The sequence below is a fragment of the Anolis sagrei genome, chromosome 5 (assembly GCF_037176765.1).
Source record: "Anolis sagrei isolate rAnoSag1 chromosome 5, rAnoSag1.mat, whole genome shotgun sequence".
Lineage (NCBI taxonomy): Eukaryota > Metazoa > Chordata > Lepidosauria > Squamata > Dactyloidae > Anolis > Anolis sagrei.
This window is the reverse complement of record NC_090025.1, coordinates 193,619,653-193,638,383: the sequence shown is the minus strand read 5'-3', so window position 1 is coordinate 193,638,383 and position 18,731 is coordinate 193,619,653. Positions and strand designations below refer to the sequence as shown.

Genomic DNA, 18,731 nt, shown 5'->3' with positions numbered 1-18,731 from the left:
AAGCTCATCTTGTGGGCACAAAGGAGAGAGCCTTCTCCTCTTTGGCTCCTGTCTCTTCCGCTGCGCCTTTGGCAAGTAGGTGCACAACATGACACTACTGCTCCCCTCAACGCTTCTGTCACTGGAGTATACGCCCCCCTAATGGGAAGTTTAGTTTCACAACCCTGTGCTTCTTTATGAGCGCCCTGCAAATCACTTACTCCTATTTTTATCTCATTTGAGTTTTTTTAACATTTTATCCTGCACATGTGGCCCGCCCACTGTTACTGTGATTGTGTTTATTGGAATGTTATTTTGTTATTGTATTCTTATGTTTTTAAAAAATATATAATTTGGATGCTGTTGCTTGTTGCTTATGTTTGGTTTTATTTTGCTGTAATATGCTGTCCGGGCTTGGCCTCATATAAGCTGCCCCGAGTTCCTGTTGGAACCGTATACTTGACCTGCATTTTCTCCCGCAGTGAGGGCATTGGTTTCCAGGTGGAAGGCGGTCCCAGTCGGGGTTGGCTTGACATGTCTTTCACTTGGCACGTTCCTCTCTTTCACCCTCCATTCGTGCCTCTTCAAATTCTGCAGCACTGCTGGTCACAGCTGACCTCCAACTGGAGCACTCAAGGGCCAGGGCTTCCCAGTTCTCGGTGTCTATGCCACAGTTTTTAAAGTTGGCTTTGAGCCCATTTCTCAATCTCGTTTCCTGTCCACCAACATTCTGTTTTCCATTTTTGAGTTTGGAATAGAGCAACTGCTTTGGGAGACGGTGGTCAGGCATCCGGACAACATGACCGGTCCAGCAAAGTTGATGGCAGAGGAGCTTCGCTTCAATGCTGGTGGTCTTTGCTTCTTCCAGCACGCTGACATTTGTCTGCTTGTCTGCCCAAGAGATTTGCAGGATTTTCCGGAGGCAGCGCTGATGGAATCGTTCCAGGAGTTGCATGTGACATCTGTAGACTGTCCATGTTTTGCAAGCGTATAGCAGGGTTGGGAGGACAATGGCTTTATAACAACCCCCTTGGTATCCCTACAGATGTCCCGGTCCTCAAACATTCTCTGCTTCATTCGGAAAAATGCTGCACTCGCAGAGCTCAGGCAGTGTTGTATTTTGGTGTCGATGTTGACTTTAGTGGAGAGGTGGCTGCCAAGGGAGCGGAAATGGTCAACATTTTCTAATGTTACACCATTAAGCTGTATCTCTGGCATTGGAGAGGGGGTGGCTGGTGACTGCTGGAAGAGCACTTTGGTTTTCTCGATGTTCAATGTCGGGCCGAGCTTCTTGTATGCTTCTGTGAAAGTGTTTAGAGTGGCTTGTAGATCTTCTTTTGAATGCGCACAGATGACATCGTCATCAGCATACTGGAGTTCTATAACATATGTTGTTGTAACCTTGGTTTTGGCTTTCAGTCTGCTGAGGTTAAATAGCTTGCCATTTGTCCGATAGATGATTTCCACTCCGGTGGGAAGCTTCCCATCAACAAGGTAAAGTATCATAGTGATGAAGATGGAGAGTAAAGTTGTGGCAATAATAACACATCCCTGTTTGACACCTTATCACACACACACATACACATACACACATATCGTAACATTATAATGAAGTATAATGGAATAAGCAACTTTGGATGGGGTCTATACCTTGAATGAATCATTGTCTGTCTTCCTTATGTTTGGATTCTCTGTCACCTGAAGCGATGCATTCTCCAGAGAGTAGAACTGAGTCTCCAAATCAATGTGAACAGGGCCAAGTTCCAACTAAAGAGACAGAAGAATCTGGTTGTCAAAGGCTTTCATGGCCAAAATCACTGGGTTGCTGTGAGTTTTCTGGGCTGTATGGCCATGTTCCAGAAGCATTCTCTCCTGACGTTTCACCCACATCTATGGTAGGCATCCTCAGAGGTTGTGAGGGTTGTTGTAGATTTGTAATAAAGTGTTATTATTATTATTATTATTATTATTATTACTTTAACTACCATGTTATGGAATCCTGGGAGCTGTAGTTTGGCAAGGCACCAGCACTGTCTGTCAGAGACAGCTAAAGACCTTGTGAAACTACAACTGCTATTTTTTTCATATCAGGAGCAACTTGAGAAACTGCAAGTTGCTTCTGGTGTGAGAGAATTGGCCATCTGCAAGGATGTTACCCAGGAGGCGTTGCCTGTATGTTTGATGTTTTACCACCTAATTGGGAGGCTTCTCTCATGTCCCCGCATGGGGAGCTGGAGCTGACAGAGGGAGCTCATCCATGCTCTCCCCGGACTTGCCGGTCTTCAGTCCTGCTAGCACAAGAGTTTAACCCATTGCACTTCTATGATTCCAGAGTATTGGGCCATGGCACTTAAAGTGGTGTCAAACTGAATTAATTCTGCAGCGTAGATGCATCTTCTTAGCTAGTTTGGAACTATAACATTGGTATTTTACCTCTCCTTCCATCTCCTTCCTTATTGACAATTCTTCCAGGGAGAAATTTCCTTCCTGAGACTCCAAAGTAGCATTTTCGGCAATTTCTCCTGGCTGTAGGAAGCCATAATTTTCAGCGGTTTCCTCTCCTTCTGGATTTTCTGTTGTTTTCATGGTTTCCATCTGGCCCATCTCGAGGCTGCTGGCTGTTATTTCAGAAGTCCCCGAATTGCTATTAATAGGAGTTGCAAACTTCTCTTCTGCAACAGTCTAATGAAATAAGAAAACAATGTTCACGAGACAGGAGGGAAAACAAGACCAGAAGTATTAAGTTTGCTGCTGACTTGGCATTGTGCCTGGGCTGCAGCGCTAATGGGGCCGAAAGGTAAATAATCATAATTTCTCTGTGCTGAATATTTAGAAAATGATGGGTTTTGGAATTGCTTTCTAAATAGTTTTCAATACAGTTGTTTTTACCAGATTGAAAATTACTGGTGTCTACTCTAAGGGATCATCTATACTGCAGGATTAATGCAGTTTGGCACCACTTTAACTGACAAGGCTCGCTGCTATGTAATCCTGGGAGTTGTAGTTTGGCAAGGCTCACTGCTATGGAATCCTGGGAGTTGCAGTTTGGCATGGCTCACAGCTATGGAATGCTGGGAGTTGTAGTCTGGCAAGGCTCACTGCTATGAAATCCTGGGAGTTTTAGTTTGGCAAGGCTCACTGCTATGGAACCCTGGGAGTTGTAGTTTTGCAAGACTCACTGCTATAGAATCCTCGGAGCTGTAGTTTAGCAAGGTTCACTGCTATGTAATCCTGGGAGTTGTAGTTTGTCAAGGGTCACTGCTATGGAATCCTGGAAGTTGTATTTTGGCATGGCTCACTGCTATGGAATCCTGGGAGTTGTAGTCTGGTAAGGCTCACTGCTATGGAATCCTGGGAGTTTTAGTTTGGCTATGCTCACTGCTATGGAACGCTGGGAGTTGTAGCTTGGCAAGGCTTACTGCTATGGAATCCTGGGAGCTGTAGTTTAGCAAGGCTCACTGCTATGTAATCCTGGGAGTTGTAGTTTGGCATGGCTCACTGCTATGGAATCCTGGGAGCTGTAGTTTGACAAGGATCACTGCTATGGAATCCTGGGAGTTCCAGTTTGGCAAGGCTCTGCTATGGAATTCAAGTAATTGTAATCTGGCAAGGCTCACTGCTATGGAATTCTGGGAGTTTCAGTTTGGCAAGGCTCACTACTATGGAATCCTGGGGGTTGTAGTTTTGCAAGGCGCACTACTATGGAATCCTGGAAGTTGCAGTTTGGCATGGCTCACTGCTATGGAATCCTGGGAGCTGTAGTTTGGCTAGGCTCACTGCTATGGAATCCTGGGAGTTGCAGTTTGGCATGGCTCATTGCTATGGAATCCTGGGAGCTGTAGTTTAGCAAGGCTCACAGCTATGGAATCCTGGGAGTTGTCGTTTGGCAAGGTTCATGGTTATGGAATCCTGGGAGTTGTAGTTTAGCAAGGCTCAGCGCTATGGAATCCTGGGAGTGGCAGTTTGGCAAGGCTCTGCTATGGAATTAAGTAATTGTAATTTGGCAAGGTTCACTGCTATGGAGTTCTGGGAGTTTCAGTTTGGCAAGGCTCACTACAATGGAATCCTGGTAGTTGCCATTTAGCAAGGCTCACTGCTATGGAATCCTGGGAGCTGTAGTCTGGCAAGGCTCACTGCTATGAAATCCTGGGAGTCGTAGCACATTCGGTTGCGCTACATTGCCTTTTGATGCAAGAGTTGCATAACATATTGAATATATAACTCTGGGCTTAGAGTTTTATGCTACGCAGTCATGATATAGGTGTATTAAAATATTGTGGTCCTAATGATTTCTGGAAAAGGGAAAGGAAGGAGAAGGGACAAAGAAAGGGGAAGAAGAAGGAAAAGGAAGGAAAATGACATGGAAAGGGAAAGGGGAAAGGGAAGTGAAAAGGACAGTGAAAGGAGAAGGGAAAAGTAAAGGGGGAAAGGAAAGGAAAGGGAAAGAAAATGCAATGGGGAAGGAAAGGAGAAAAGGGAAGGGCAAGGGAAAGGGACAAATAAAGAGGAAGGGGAAGGGAAAGGGAAAGGGAAAGAAAACTGACAGGGCAAGGGAACAGCAAAGGAAAGGGGAAAGGAGGGGAAGGGGAAGGGAAAGGGAAGGGAAGGGAAAGGGGAAAGGGGAAGGAAAGGGACAGTGAAAGGGGAAGAGAAAGGGAAAAGAAAGGGGAAGGGAAATGAAAGGGAAATGGAAGGGAAAGTGGAAAGGAAAAGGAAAGGGACAGTGGAAGGGGAAGGGGAAAGGAAAGGGGGGAAGTGAAAGAAAAGGGGAAAGGAAAGGGAAATGGTGGGGCAAGGGAAAAGGACAGAGAAGGGAAAAGGAGGAAAGGGGGAGGAAATGGAAAGGGGAAGGGAAAAGGGAAGGGAAGGGAAAAGGACAGGGAAAAGGGAAGGACAAGGGAAAGGAAAGGACAGAATGGGAAGGGAGATACAAGAGAGAGAGGTCCAGTCTCTCAGGCTCTCTTTAATCTAACTAGTTATGGGACAAATGATTAGAGTGCCTATTAACACACACACACGCATTCTTCTTCTTAGAAAAAGAGTGGGAATGATTCAGCCAAACTTCTGAAAAGATTTCTATTCATTGGGTAATTAATTGGTTGTGTAGAAGATGGTTTTTGAAATATGGGATATGCTATATTTTAATCTTTATTGTGTTGTTTTTAAATTATTTGTACCTTTGAAGTCAATGCTGTTTTATTTCAGTGTTTTGCCATCTTTTACCTTCGTCTTGCTTTATCCTGGTGCAAGCCACCTTGAGTTTCATGTTGAGAGAAATGCAAATTGTAAAACTAATTCACTCATTTCAGCAAAAGCTGAAACGTTTTACGGAAGGAACTGCCCACACCCATCCTGTTTCAACTAAATTCAAGAATCTGCCACTTTATTTCAGTAAATAAATACCTCAGTAATAGTGTCGATTGGAAAAGTAGAAGGAGGCAATAATGTTTCTTGGGTTGGATATTCTCCATTGATGCTCAGATCTTCCCTGGGAATTTCTGTGGCGGTAGCGAAAGTCTCGCTGGGAACATCAGACTTTGCTAGAGCCTGCAAAGAATAGACCAAATAGCAGACCGGAGATTACTAGGCATTCTAGCGAATCTTGGGGAAAAGATAGGACATGAATCAATTGGTTTATTGTATTGTTGAAGGCTTTCTTGGCTGGAATCACTGGGTTGTTGTAGTAGCACCCAGTGGCATAATGGGTTAAGCCCTTGTGACCAAAAGATCAACGGTTTGAATCTGACCAAAAGATCAACGGTTTGAATCTGGGGAGCTAGGTGAGCTCCCATCTGTCAGCTTCAGCTTCTCATGTGGAGACGTAAGAGAAGCCTCCAAAAGGATGGTAAAACCTCTAGGCATCCCCTGGGCAACAGCCTTGCAGATGGCCAATTATCTCACACCAGAAGAGACTTGCAGTTTCTCAAGTTGTTCCTGACATGAAAAGAAAATTCTAGACAACAAGCAATCAAGGGCCAGCTAACACCTCCCAAACAGAGGATGCTTCCAGGCAACAGAGGCCAGGCTAACTCTATGCAGATACCCTCACTGATTAACTTTGCAGCTTCATGGCTACTCAAATGCTAATTCAAGCTTGCTAATTGCAACATTCATACTTGCTTCAAACACACAAGGGTACTTTCTCCACCCTGCACATTATTACACTCTACTTGCCTCACTTCCAGCAGACCTCTGAAAATGCCATTAACCACAGAAGCAGGTGATACATCAGGAGATAATGCTACTGAAACATGGGTGCAGCCCGAAAAACTCACAGCAACCCAATTGATTTATTGCTTGATTAATCCCTAGACGTGTCTCTAAACCAGGTATGGGAAGCCTGGGGGCTGGATGTGGCCCCTTGGGCTCTTTTCTCAGCCCCTCCTCTCTCACACAATTCTCTTTCCTTCCTTTTCTCTTTCCTTTCTCCTTCCCTCTCTCTTTCTCCTTTACTTCCACCCTATCATCCTTCCATATTTCCTTCATCTCTTTCCTTCCTTCCTTCCTCCTTCCTTCCTCCCTACCTGACATCCCTCTTTCTCCCTCCCTCCATTCCCTTCCACCCTTTTGTCCTTCCTTCCTTCTCTTCCACTCTTTCTTCCTTCCCTCCCTTTTCTTTTTCCTTCCTTCTCTCTTTTCTTCCTCCTTATCTCCCTCCTTCCTCTCCCCCTTTATCCTTCCATCCTTTTCTATCCTTTTAGCCTTCCTTCCCTCATCCCTCCTTCTCTCCCCCTTTCTCCATCCATCCTTTTCTATCCTTTTAGCATTCCTTCCTTCCCTCTTCCCTCCTTCTCTCCCTCTTTCTCCTTCCTTCCCTTTCATCCTTCCTTCTTCCTTTACTTCTTCCTTCCTTCCTTCCTTCCTTCCTTCCTTCCTTCCTTCCTTCCCTTTCATTCTTCCTTCAACCCTTTCTCTTTCCTTCCATCTGTCTTTCGTTCCTCCTTCCCTTTCTTCCTTCCATCCTTCCCTTCCACCTTTTCACTCTTCCTTCATCCTTTTGCCTTTTCTTCCTTCTCTCTTTCCTTCCCCCTTCCCTCTCTTTCTCCTTTACTTCCACCCTATCATCCTTCCTTCTTTCCTTCATCTCTTTCCTTCTTTCCCCTTCCCTTCCTCCCTTCCTGACCTCCCTCTTTCTCCCTCCCTCCATTCCCTTCCACCCTTTCGTTCTTCCTTCCTTTTTTCTCCCCCCTCCCTCCCTCCCACCCTTACTTCCTCCTTCCTTCCCTTTTCATTCCCTTCTACCCTTTCATCTTTCCCTCCCTTTTATTTTTCCTTCCTTCTCTTTCTTCCTCCTTATCTCTTTCCTTTCCCTCCCTATTTCTCCTTATGTCCTTTTCTTCTATCCTTTCATCCTTCCTTCCCTCTTTCCTCCAGCTCTCCCTCTTTCTCCTTCCTTCCATTCTTCCCTTGCATTCTTCCTTCATCCTTTTGTCTTTCCTTCCTTCTCTCTTTTCCTTCCTCCTTTCCTTCCTTCCATTCTTCCCTTCCACCCTTTCCTTCTTCCTTCATCCTTTTGTCTTTCCTTCCTTCTCTCTTTCCTTTCTCCTTCCCTTTATTTATTTTTATTTATTTATTTCATTTACTTATACCCCGCCCTTCTCACCCCGAGGGGGACTCAGGGCGGCTTACAGTGGGGGCACAATTAGATGCCCAAGACAATTCACAAGCAATACAAATACAAACAATTCAACAATTAATTAAAAACATCAGTACATAATAAAATAATAAAACAGTCTCATGCTCAGGGTTCAGAGTCCATATATCCATTCCATTCCATTTGTCCTTGTCTATCATCAGATCCTTCAGTTAGCTGTCAGAATGACCAAAGGCTTGATCCCAGATCCAGGTCTTCAGTTTTTTCCTAAACGCCAAAAGGGAAGATGACGATCTAATCTCCCCGGGGAGTGAGTTCCACAGGTGGGGGGCCACCACTGAGAAGGCCCTGTTCCTCGTCCCCACCAGCCTCACTTGTGACAGTGGCGGGGTCGAGAGCAGGGCCTCCCCAGAAGATCTTAAGCTTCGAGATGGACATAGAGGGAGATCCGTTCGGACAAATACACTGGGCCGGAACCGTATAGGGTTTTGTAGGTCAAAACCAGCACTTTGAATTGTGCTCGGAATTGGATCGGCAGCCAATGGAGCTGACACAACAGGGGGGGTGGTATGCTCCCTGTACGTCGCTCCGGTGAGCAATCTGGCTGCTGTTCGCTGGACTAGTTGTAGTTTCCGAGCAGTCTTCAAAGGCAACCCCACGTAGAGTGCGTTGCAGTAATCCAGCCGGTATGTGACAAGAGCGTGGACCACCGTGGCCAGATCTGGCTTCTCAAGGTACGGGCGCAGCTGGCGCACAAGTTTTAATTGTGCAAAAGCTCTCCCGGCCACCACTGAAACCTGGGGTTCCAGGCTCAGCGATGAGTCCAGGATCACTCCCAAGCTGCGAACCTGCGTCTTCTTCCTCCTAAGCAGGGAGTGCTAGCATGTGACCCCCAAGCTAGAAAGTTTGCCCATGCCTGCCCTACACTGTAGATGGACTCTCTTTTCCTGGAGTTTGAATCTATAGTACCATGTGTCCTAGTCTCTAGAGCAGCAGAAAGCAAGCTCACTCTTTCCACAATGTAACCTCCTTTCAAATACTGAAACATGGCTCTCATGTCCCTTTCTCTCAACCTTCTTTCCTCCAGGATAAACACAACCAGCTCCCTAATCTGCTCCTTATAGAGCTCAGCTTCCAAACCATTGACCATGTTGATGTCCCTTCTCTGGACATCAATATCTTTCTTGAACTGGACACTGAATACTGGTACTCACCACATAGTCCATGGTTTGTTTGATTCCCTGTTTCTTCCTGGCTGCCTTTCCTCTCCCCTTTTTGGAGGCGGTGATATGTTGCGTCAACATTTCAGCCCCTTCCTGGAGGAGAAGGTCCGTCAATTCCTTCAAAAGAGCCAGCTGTAGGTTAATAAAAACAAAGAGAGGAAAAACAAGATAGGCAATCCTTGGGAGAAAGAGACCTAAAGCAGTGGTAGAGACATGTAGCATCTGGACTTATTTCTGCTTCCTGAATCTCCCCACCATTCACCCAAAGTCTGTTGAGTCTTCCTTCACAAAAAGAAGTTTTGATGCTACAATAAGTTTAATCTAACAGTTTAAAGTATGCATGTTGTAGTTATAGGTAGGATGGGGACATACCTTGACACCATAAGCTTCAAAAAGGTCTTCCAGATCCTATATTTGGAAGAAATCACAACAGTCTTGTTCATTTTGATGTCACATGCCTTCAAGTTGTTTCTGATTTATGACAACCCTACAATGACCATATCTTAAGGAAGATGTGTTCAGAGGGCAGTTGCCTTTGCTTTCCAAAGACAGTGCCTACTGAAGTACAAGCAACCAAGCCACTGAACTGCCACCACAATGCTCCTAGGTCTGCCAAAATTGTCAATGGATGGATGAGTGTTTCTTATCATGTTGCTCAATATTTTTCTTTGTTTACCTTGATATCCATCCTTTTGCCAGGAGGTCCAGGTTCTCCCTTTGGAAAAACAAAACAAAAAGACCATGTGAAGGTATTATCCATCCATTCAAAGAGGAATCACTGAAATGGAACACAGGGTTGTCTAAAATGTGCCTAATTGAGTTGTAGGTTTTGGTTTTTTGTTTTTTTTACTATATGGTCATGTTCTAGAGACATTCTCTCCTGACGTTTCACCTGCATCTATGGCAAGATGCAGAGTCTTTGCAGTTCGATCTTTAAATCCTCATATCGTGTCAGCTTTTCCAGTTGTTTCAACATGTTTCAAGTACAACATCGACAATCCATACTTTTTTTTAACACGAGCGTGTGGTCAGGAGTCTTGTGCTCCAAAACTCTGTCTGTCCGAATCCAGAAGTCCCAGAGTAGCTTGACGTGTTCATTCTCTGTAACTTTTTCCGGCTTGTGATCCCACCAGTTCTTTGTCGCAGGCAGATGGGATTTGTGGCACAAATGGTATTGAGCCTCTGCTTGTAGTCTGTGCGATCTTCTTGCAGCAGCTGAGGATGGGATCTATTGTTTCATCTGCTTCCTTGCAGAGTCTACATTCAGGATCTATTGTCGACTTTTCAATTCTGGCTTTGATAGCATTAGTTCTAATGGCTTGTTCTTAAGCTGCCAGAATCGGGCCCTCCTTTGTCTCCTTTTTCAAAGTTCCATTTGTGAGCCACAGCCATGTTTTTTCTTTGTCTATTATTATTATTATTATTATCATTATCATCATCATCATCATCAAACATACCTAACAAATGATTGCACCAGATGAGACCTAGACGAGGTCAGTGTTCTAACAACACAACATTGATTGTTGCATTGGGTTTTCCAAGCTGCTTCAGTTCTTGCAGCAACCACAATGTAGAGGCAATTGGAGACACCATAAAATCTCTGCTTTGGGGAGGTCTTTGTGAACACGTCTTAAAGGGGGATGAAGAATTCCATGCCTGGTGGGCTTCATTTCACAGAAATCCGGTGTTTGCCGTGACAGATTCCGGTGGAATGAAGGGCACCCAAGCTCTGGATTTGTGGCTAGATGTTTTAACCACTTGGAGGGTCAGTTGGAGGGTGACTATGGTCACTTGGAGGGTCAACAGGACCCACATTTCTGTGGTTTAAAACTATCTTGGAGATTCCTGGAAAGAAATATAATTCTGCCATTGACTTCACATGACTGATGGTTTCAAAACAGTAAGAGAAATATATAGTAAAGGTAAAGGTAGTCCCCTGACATTAAGTCCAGTCATGTCTGACTCTGGGGTGTGGTGCTCATCTCCATTTCTAAGCCGAAGAGCCGGCGTTGTCCGTAGACACCTCCAAGGTCATGTGGCCGGCATGACTGCACGGAGCGCCGTTACCTTCCCTCCAGAGTGGTACCTATTGATCTACTCACATTTGCATGTTTTCGAACTGCTAGGTTGGCAGAAGCTAGGGCTGACAGCGGAAGCTCACGCCGCTCCCCGGAATCGAACCTGTGACCTTTTGATCAACAAGCTCAGCAGCTCAGTGCTTTAACCCACTGCGCCACCGGGGCCTCCTAAGAGAAATATATACACAGCTCAATAATATCAATGAGGTCTATTGGGAACTAGTCTGTAAAATCACCTATGAAGTCCTGGTCCAATTGTAAGCCCACAAGATTATCTAGGGCCCCCTAATTTTGAAATAAAGGTCTTGGATAAAAATCTCCATGTCCTCCATGTACAAGGCAATTTTGCCGGAGCCTAAAGTCTCTATTAGGCTTAGGAAAGGCCTACTTAAACTAGGAAATGTAGTCAGAATTTGGGTCTTCAGCCTAAAATGCCCTCTAGTCTAATGCCAGTTCCCCAACTTTTCTGCAAGTGGCAAATGCCAACGAAGACCACTGGCGAATGATAGGGATGGGAGGATGGACGATACCTTCTCTCCTTTGAGGGTGATGCCGTTTTCCAGAGGAAGAACCTGGAATTATCAGAGAGACAGTAATAAGCAGGAGGGAAGGTGTGAAAGCCCCTTTTATAGTAAAGACATGCCTTGCAGTTGCCCACTCATGACTAAAGACAAATCCCCAAAGTTTGCATAGAAATGCCAAGGAGCTCTTTGGGACCTCATTCTAAATCCCAACAAGTGCAGACCCAAATGACTATTTAAGATTTATGTCGTACACCAAAGAGACCAAATCCTGTCTGATCTTGGAAGCTAAGCAGGGCCAGTCCTGGTTAATACATGGATGGGAGACCACTACCCAGTAGGCCTGTTTGATGAATGAAAAATTTTCAAAACTCATTATGAAATTTGGGGGTGGGGAAAAATAATTCTGAAAGTGTTTCTGAAATTGGACAGGGTCCGTATCGTAACTATAACGAGTTAACTCCTTTTTTATTACTTTTCGTTAAGTAATTGTGCAAATGGGGAAACTTCAGGGGCTCCATTCTCCTGCATTGTCAGAGGTATTGGCAGAGGTGGCCCTAGGTAATTTTCAACAGTAAGCAAACAGTATTTTGGTGCCCCCCCCCCCAACCAATCACTGATCTATATTTTCTGTTCGTCGTGGGAATTCTGTGTGCCATATTTGGTTCAATTCCATCATGTTCATATTTGGGCATATGGAATATTTGTGCCAAGTTTGGTCCAGATCCATCATTGTTTGAGTCCACAGTGCTCTCTGGATGTAGATGAACTACAGCTCCCAAACTCAAGGTCAATGCCCACCAAACACTTCTAGTATTTTCTGTTGGTCATGGGAGTCCTGTATGCCATGTTTGGTTCAATTCCACCATTGGTGGAGTTCAGAATGCTCTTTGATTGTAGGTGAACTATACATCCCAGGAGCTACAACTCGCATATGTCAAGGTCTACTCAGCATAGTAGGTTATGTGGCTCCCATGCCAGGAAAGTTGAAAATCCACTCCAGGTTTTCAAGCAGTTTCTAACAGTCTCAATTATGTTCAGGACCTTGGAGAGCTCCTTTAAAGCCACCTAAAACCTGGATCGGACTCTTTGGTGCATTGACATGGGAGCCACCAGTTGATACTTTGCCTTGGAATATTTTTCCCTGAAGGGACGGAATAATTACTCACAGTTTCTCCAGGCATTCCTGGAGGTCCAGGCTGTCCCTGCAAAGAAACAAAACACATACACAACAATGCAATGAAGTACAAAGCAAGAGATGAATGATGACTGCTATCACAGTACTTCAATGTGTTCTTATGTGGGGCTAGCAAGCAAAATAAGCAAACCTACAGATTCTCCCTTGTCTCCTTTTTCTCCAGTGACTCCCTATGAGAAGAATGAGAGACAGGAAAGTATCAAGTATTTGCAGATCTAAGGGAGTTAACTATATCCTTCACAGCTGCATGCAATCAATCAATTAATGGATCAATTACACTATGTAACATGATTTTTGTTCCTGGTTTACAAATGTCATTTCCTAATTGGTTCTATCATAAAAACATGGAAAAAGCATATTAAACTTCAAAAACTTTGTTGTTGTGATAAGGATATTCCATCTGAACATCAGGAAGAACTTCCTAACTGTGAGAGCTGTTCAGCAGTGGAGCTCCTTCTTTTGGACTACAGATTGGACTACTGTAATGCACTCTACATGGGGCTACCCTTGAAAACGGCCCGGAAATTTCAATTGGTCCAATGAGTGGTGGCCAGGTTGTTAACTTGTGCTCCTTACAGGGAGCGGTCAATCCTCCTGTTTAAGGAGCTCCATTGGCTGCCATTCATTTACTGGTCCCAATTCAAGGTGCAGGTGCTTACCTACAAAGCCCTAAACGGTTTTGGACCCGCCTACCTGCGTGACCGCATCTCTGTATATGAACCCACATGATCTCTTCGTTCATCTGGAGAGGCCCTGCTCACGATCCCACCTGCGCAATTGGTGGGGACGAGGGACAGGGCCTTCTTGGTGGTGGCCCCTCGACACTGGAACTCACTCCCCAGGGACATCAGACATGCCCCAATGCTGGCAGTCTTTAGGAGGAGTCTGAAAACGTGGTTGTTCCAGTGTGCCTTCCCAGAATACGGAAACTCCTAGCAATATGTCCCTAAACACACCTTATTAGTGATCTAGGATTGTCTGCATGCTCCATCCCTCTTCAAAATTTCTATCCTGGTTATATGTCATCTGGTCATGCCCAGCATTATTTTTAAAATTTTAATTATTACATTTGGCCCAGCCATAGGTTTTTAAACATCGCTGTGTTATTGTTAATGTTTATTGCTTATTTTCTGTTTATGAGTTTTATTTATTGTTTGTATTAGTGTGGCTATTGTTTTTATTGTTGTATTGTGAGCTCAGCCTCATGTAAGCCGCACTGAGTCCCTTGGGGAGATGATAGCGGGGTACAAATAAAGTTGTTTTTATTATTATTATTATTATTATTATTATTATTATTATTATTTGGAAGCTTTTAAACAGAGACTGGATGGACATCAGTTGGGGGTGCTTTGAATGCAATTTTCCTGCTTCTTGGCAGAATGGGGTTAGACTGGATGGCCCATGAGGTCTCTTCCAACTCTAGGATTCTATATCCTGCAGCACATTTTGCTATAGTTTTTCAATGAATCACAACTAATTTTCATCGAGTCTCAACCAATTCAACCTAGTTTGTGGCAACCACAACAACAAAGTTTCTGGAGTAGAACAACTACTTTCAAAATAAGCACCACACAAGTAACAGGAAATAACACTTTCAAACCCGGAACAGAACATTTTCCAAATGTTGTTACATAGTGTTATCGATCCCTCCTTCCAACACAAGGCATCTGACAGGCTCTAATGTGGCGCAGCTGGCTGACTGTCAGCTGCATTAAGATCACTCTGACCAAAAGGTCATGAGTTCGAAGCCAGCCCGGGCTGGAGTGGGTGTCCAGCCATTGTGTAGCCCGTTGTCGACCTTTGCAACCTGAAAGACAGTTGCATCTGTCAAGTAGGAAAATAAGGTACCACCTAGTGTGGGAGGCTAAATTTAACTAATTTATGAGGCCATAAAGAAAAAGACTCCGGGGAATGTGGAATGCGGAAGAACTTCATCGGTGTCGTTGATGGACGATGAAAAGCAGCAGCTCCCCTGGCGGCCAGAAAAAAGTTAAATAGCCTTGGTGTATTTGTGTGTTAAATGTTGTTTGTCAAACTGGCATTGAATGTTTGCTATATATGTGTTGACTGTAATCCGCCCTGAGTCCCCTGCGGGGTGAGAAGGGCGGAATATAAGAACTGTAAATAAATAAATAAAATATTCAATGAAGACTGAAGCCCAGAAGCATTACTGGCACAGAAGCCACCACGATTCCTTGGCACCACTTCCTTAGCAAGCAGCTTACATCCTTTCCAGGATCCCCTGCATCTCCTTTCATCCCGCGTTCTCCGGGACGCCCTGGAAGACCGGTTGGGCCCTGCAGAAAGAAAGAGGGGACCATGGGCAACAGAGATCTCATGGCACTAAGGCAGTGTTTCTCAATCTTCCTAATGCCGCAATCCCTTAATACAGTTCCGTATATTGTGGTGACCCCCAAACATAAAATTATTTTTGTTGCTACTTCATAACTGTAATTTTGCTACTGTTATGAATTTTAATGTAAATATCTGATATGCTGGATGTGTTTTCATTCAATGGACCAAATTTGGCACAAATACCCAATATGCCCAAATTTGAATATTGGTGGGGTTGGGGGAGGGCTGACTGAGTTTGTCATTTGGGAGTTGTAGTTGATGGGATAGATAGTTCACCTATAATAAAGAGCATTCTAAACACCAGTGATGGAATTGAACCAAACTTGGCACACAGAAACGCCATGACCAACAGAAAATACTGGAAGGGTTTGGTGGGCATTGAGTTTTTGGAGTTGTAGTTTACCTACATCCAGAGAGCACTGTGGACTTAAACAATGATGGATCTGGACCAAACTTGGCATGGATACTCAATTTATAGTTCACCTATAGTAAGGCATGGTGTATATCAGTGGTTCTCAACCTGTGGATCTCCAGATGTTTTGGCCTTCAACTCCCAGAAATCCTAACAGTTGGTAAACTGGCTGGGATTTCTGGGAGTTGTATTATTATTATAATATTATTATTATAACTTTATTTGTACCCCGCTAGCATCTCCCAAGGGATTCGATGCGGCTTACAACAGGCCGGAGCCCAACACAATACAACAATACAATACATAGCAAATAAAACAGGTAAAGCAGAAAACAATAGCAATAGCAATTGTAGTCCAAATCACCTGGGGACCCATAGGTTGAGAACCACTGGTGTAGATGCACCCTACGCAAAACCCTTCAGCATGTTCTGAAGCACAGCTCGATGAGCTATAAGGTAGCTTGCAATGAGAACTTGGAAAATTTACTTCGTTGGACTGGATCTTCAGCTTCTGTGCATTGTGGTCCAAAACATTAGAATTTCCAAGATCAATATTGCATAGGATACTCTTTCTTACTACGTCTAAAGGACAACCTGCACATGCCAAATCCCCCCTTCTGCAGCAGCTTTGATCCTTCGGGAGGTGTTTTGCCTAAGTTTCCATAGAAAATGAGGACTGGGAACTGGAACATTCAGGGAAATGCATCAATTTATACCCAGCAATACGGGTCCCAGAGAGATTCCTTACCCGGGCTCCTCTCTCTCCTTGCTCTCCAGGAACACCTCCTTCCCCCTAAAAATACAGAAGGATTCACCGTCATTACAATGCTATTTTTACAACATAAATTTTGCAGAAAAGGGATGGGGAAATGCAGGTGACCCCGCATTTTGGCTCTTGCATCCCCTCCATGGGATGCATCAGTGTGCTTGATGTAATTAGATATGACATCATGACACATCTCTTTTCAAATTTGGCTGATTTGAGATTTATGTAGGATGCAATCCACTGTGCTGCAATGGAATCAAAAGAAGCAAGCTAGTTTCTCTGGGCTTTACCTGAACTCCAGGCTCTCCCTTGTTTCCTGGTTCTCCCTGGAACAAATGCAAAGTTTCTGTTTACACTATGTTTACGGTGTACTATCTCGATTATGTGTATCGCTGTTACCCCTTTGGGTGTCTTGGTTATTACTTACTGTTCCAAATGTCAATGCCAATGTATCTTTGGCTAAAATATCGAGGGTCATCAGTGTAATACCAGGATAGGCATTACAATGGATTAGTTTCTAATTAAGAGAATCTCCTTGACAATTATGCTTGTGATGGACCATATGGAGTGGCCATAGAGGAATCTCCACAAGAATCAAGAATCAAGTTCATAAGTGTAAAAGAAAAAAAATCCAAACCTACTTAATACAGTAAAGATTATATGAAATGTAAGTGTGTGTGTGCGCGCGCATCTATATATACAGTATATTCTGGTGTATAAGACTACTTCTTAACCCAAGAAAATCTTCTCAAAAGTCAGCAGTTGTCTTATACGCGGGAGTCGTCTTATATGCCAGGAGTCATCTTATAAAGTGGATGCTGAAACTTCCAATCCGGATTGGAGAATCTGTGGTTGCTGCATATTGTGGGGGGAGCTCAAAAATGGCAGTGGCCATGTCCCTGCCATATGCAGCAACTGTATGAATGCATTACAAGTATTATTGCTGTACAAGTACGGTAGAAAAAAATCCATTCATCAGGATTCGTGGACTTAATGCGGTCCCGATGGTGAGGTGAAGGGGCGCCTCACTGGGAAGGTGTAAGTGAAGGGCGGAGCAAGCTGCAGGTGTCTGGGGTGCCCGGAGTAAGGAAAAAAGAGATAGAGTGCCTCTGAGCCCAGAAAAACACAACTCTTTTACCTGTCTGGCCCGGCCTTGTATCCTATTACCGTACCTCCTTCTCTGCTTCTCAGATCTCGCTCCTGAAGACTGCAGTGAAGTGCTGCAGGTGCACATGTGCGAGATCTGAGAGGCAGAGAAGGAGGTACAGTAATAGGAAAGTTACCATATTTAAATCAAATGTGATGCTTTTACAATTTTTATTTGGTGTGTTATTGGAAGAGGGGTAGTCTTATATCCCAAACTCTATATTTTAACTGGAAAGGTGGGGGTCATCTTATACTCCCAGTCGTCTTATATGCCGGAATATACGGTATATGTATGTGTGTGTTTGTGTGTGTGTGTGCGCGCATATAGAGTAGATAGATAGATAGATAGATAGATAGATAGATAGATACACACACACACACACTTACATTTCATATAAGTAATTCAGTTTTGCAAACAAAACTGAATTACTTTGTTGTGTAAGGATGTGTGTCTAAAAACTTTGCCACCAACATGAAAAGTTTGGAAAGTAGGCATGGGCAATCCATGGTTCTAAATGGTTCTAAAGTACTTACAAAACTAGGGGACGCTGTGTTGCTAAAGTTCTGGTGGTGAAAGTTTCAGAACTCTAACAAAACTTTCAAAATTTCATTATTCTTTCATTATTGGCAATTTTTATGACATAACCAATTAGGAACTGCCATTTATAATGAAATTTTGAAAGTTTTGTTAGAGTTCTGAAATTTTCACCACCAGAATTTTAGAAACACTAAAGAAGCAAAGCACCAGCGCCCCCTAATTTTGTAAGTACTTTAGAAACATTTCGAACCATGGATTACCCATGCCTATTGGAAAGCTCTCCTAAACATTTGGCCCATTTGCCCCCTCTGTCCTTCATTTAGAAATCACAGAGATGCCTCCCCTGCTACATGTTTCTACTTACATCTTTACCTCTTAGGCCAGGCTCTCCTGGTTTTCCTGGTTGTCCTGGATCTCCTTTATCACCCTTAGGACCAATTTCACCCTGCAATGAAAAGTTTGCAACAGAAGGTGTTGTTGGGGGACATCTGCTCAACCCTGCAGCCATTGTCCTGTGGGGTCCCACAGGGATCAATATTGCCCCCCCCCCCCCATGTTGTTTAACATCTACATGAAGCCACTGGAGGAGATCATCTGGAGTTTCAGGGTGCAGTGTCACCAATATGCACATGATGACCAACTCTGTCACTCCTTCCCACCTGCTACTAAGGAATCGGTAGACAAGACGGAGGTACTCCTGGTCAGTTGCAAGGCCGAACAGGGCATAGGGTTACAGCCTGTGTTGGACGGGGTTACACTCCCCCTGAAGACGCATGTTCGCAGCTTGGGAGTGAACCTGGATTCATTGTTGAGCCTGGAACCTCAGGTTTCAACAGTGACCAGAGGAGCTTTCGCACAATTAAAGCTTGTGTGCCAACTGTGCCCATACCCTGGGAAGTCTGACTTGGCCACGGTAGTCCAT

At 44.2% G+C, this 18,731-nt stretch overlaps 1 protein-coding gene across 1 annotated transcript in view; it reads right to left on the bottom strand.

Moving 5' to 3' along the window:
• Positions 1 to 9,054: 9,054 nt before the first annotated feature.
• LOC132775617 (collagen alpha-1(VII) chain-like) overlaps positions 9,055 to 18,731 on the bottom strand; it is a 92,526-nt gene continuing 82,849 nt past the window's right edge. The window contains exons 44-53 of the mRNA XM_067468516.1: positions 18,174 to 18,254; positions 16,416 to 16,451; positions 16,108 to 16,152; positions 14,819 to 14,890; positions 12,728 to 12,763; positions 12,565 to 12,600; positions 11,405 to 11,446; positions 9,473 to 9,511; positions 9,169 to 9,204; positions 9,055 to 9,078 (exon numbers count right to left, since the gene is read on the bottom strand). Coding sequence (XP_067324617.1) covers positions 9,055 to 9,078; positions 9,169 to 9,204; positions 9,473 to 9,511; positions 11,405 to 11,446; positions 12,565 to 12,600; positions 12,728 to 12,763; positions 14,819 to 14,890; positions 16,108 to 16,152; positions 16,416 to 16,451; positions 18,174 to 18,254 — 447 coding nt within the window. The remainder of the gene's footprint in view (positions 9,079 to 9,168; positions 9,205 to 9,472; positions 9,512 to 11,404; positions 11,447 to 12,564; positions 12,601 to 12,727; positions 12,764 to 14,818; positions 14,891 to 16,107; positions 16,153 to 16,415; positions 16,452 to 18,173; positions 18,255 to 18,731) is intronic.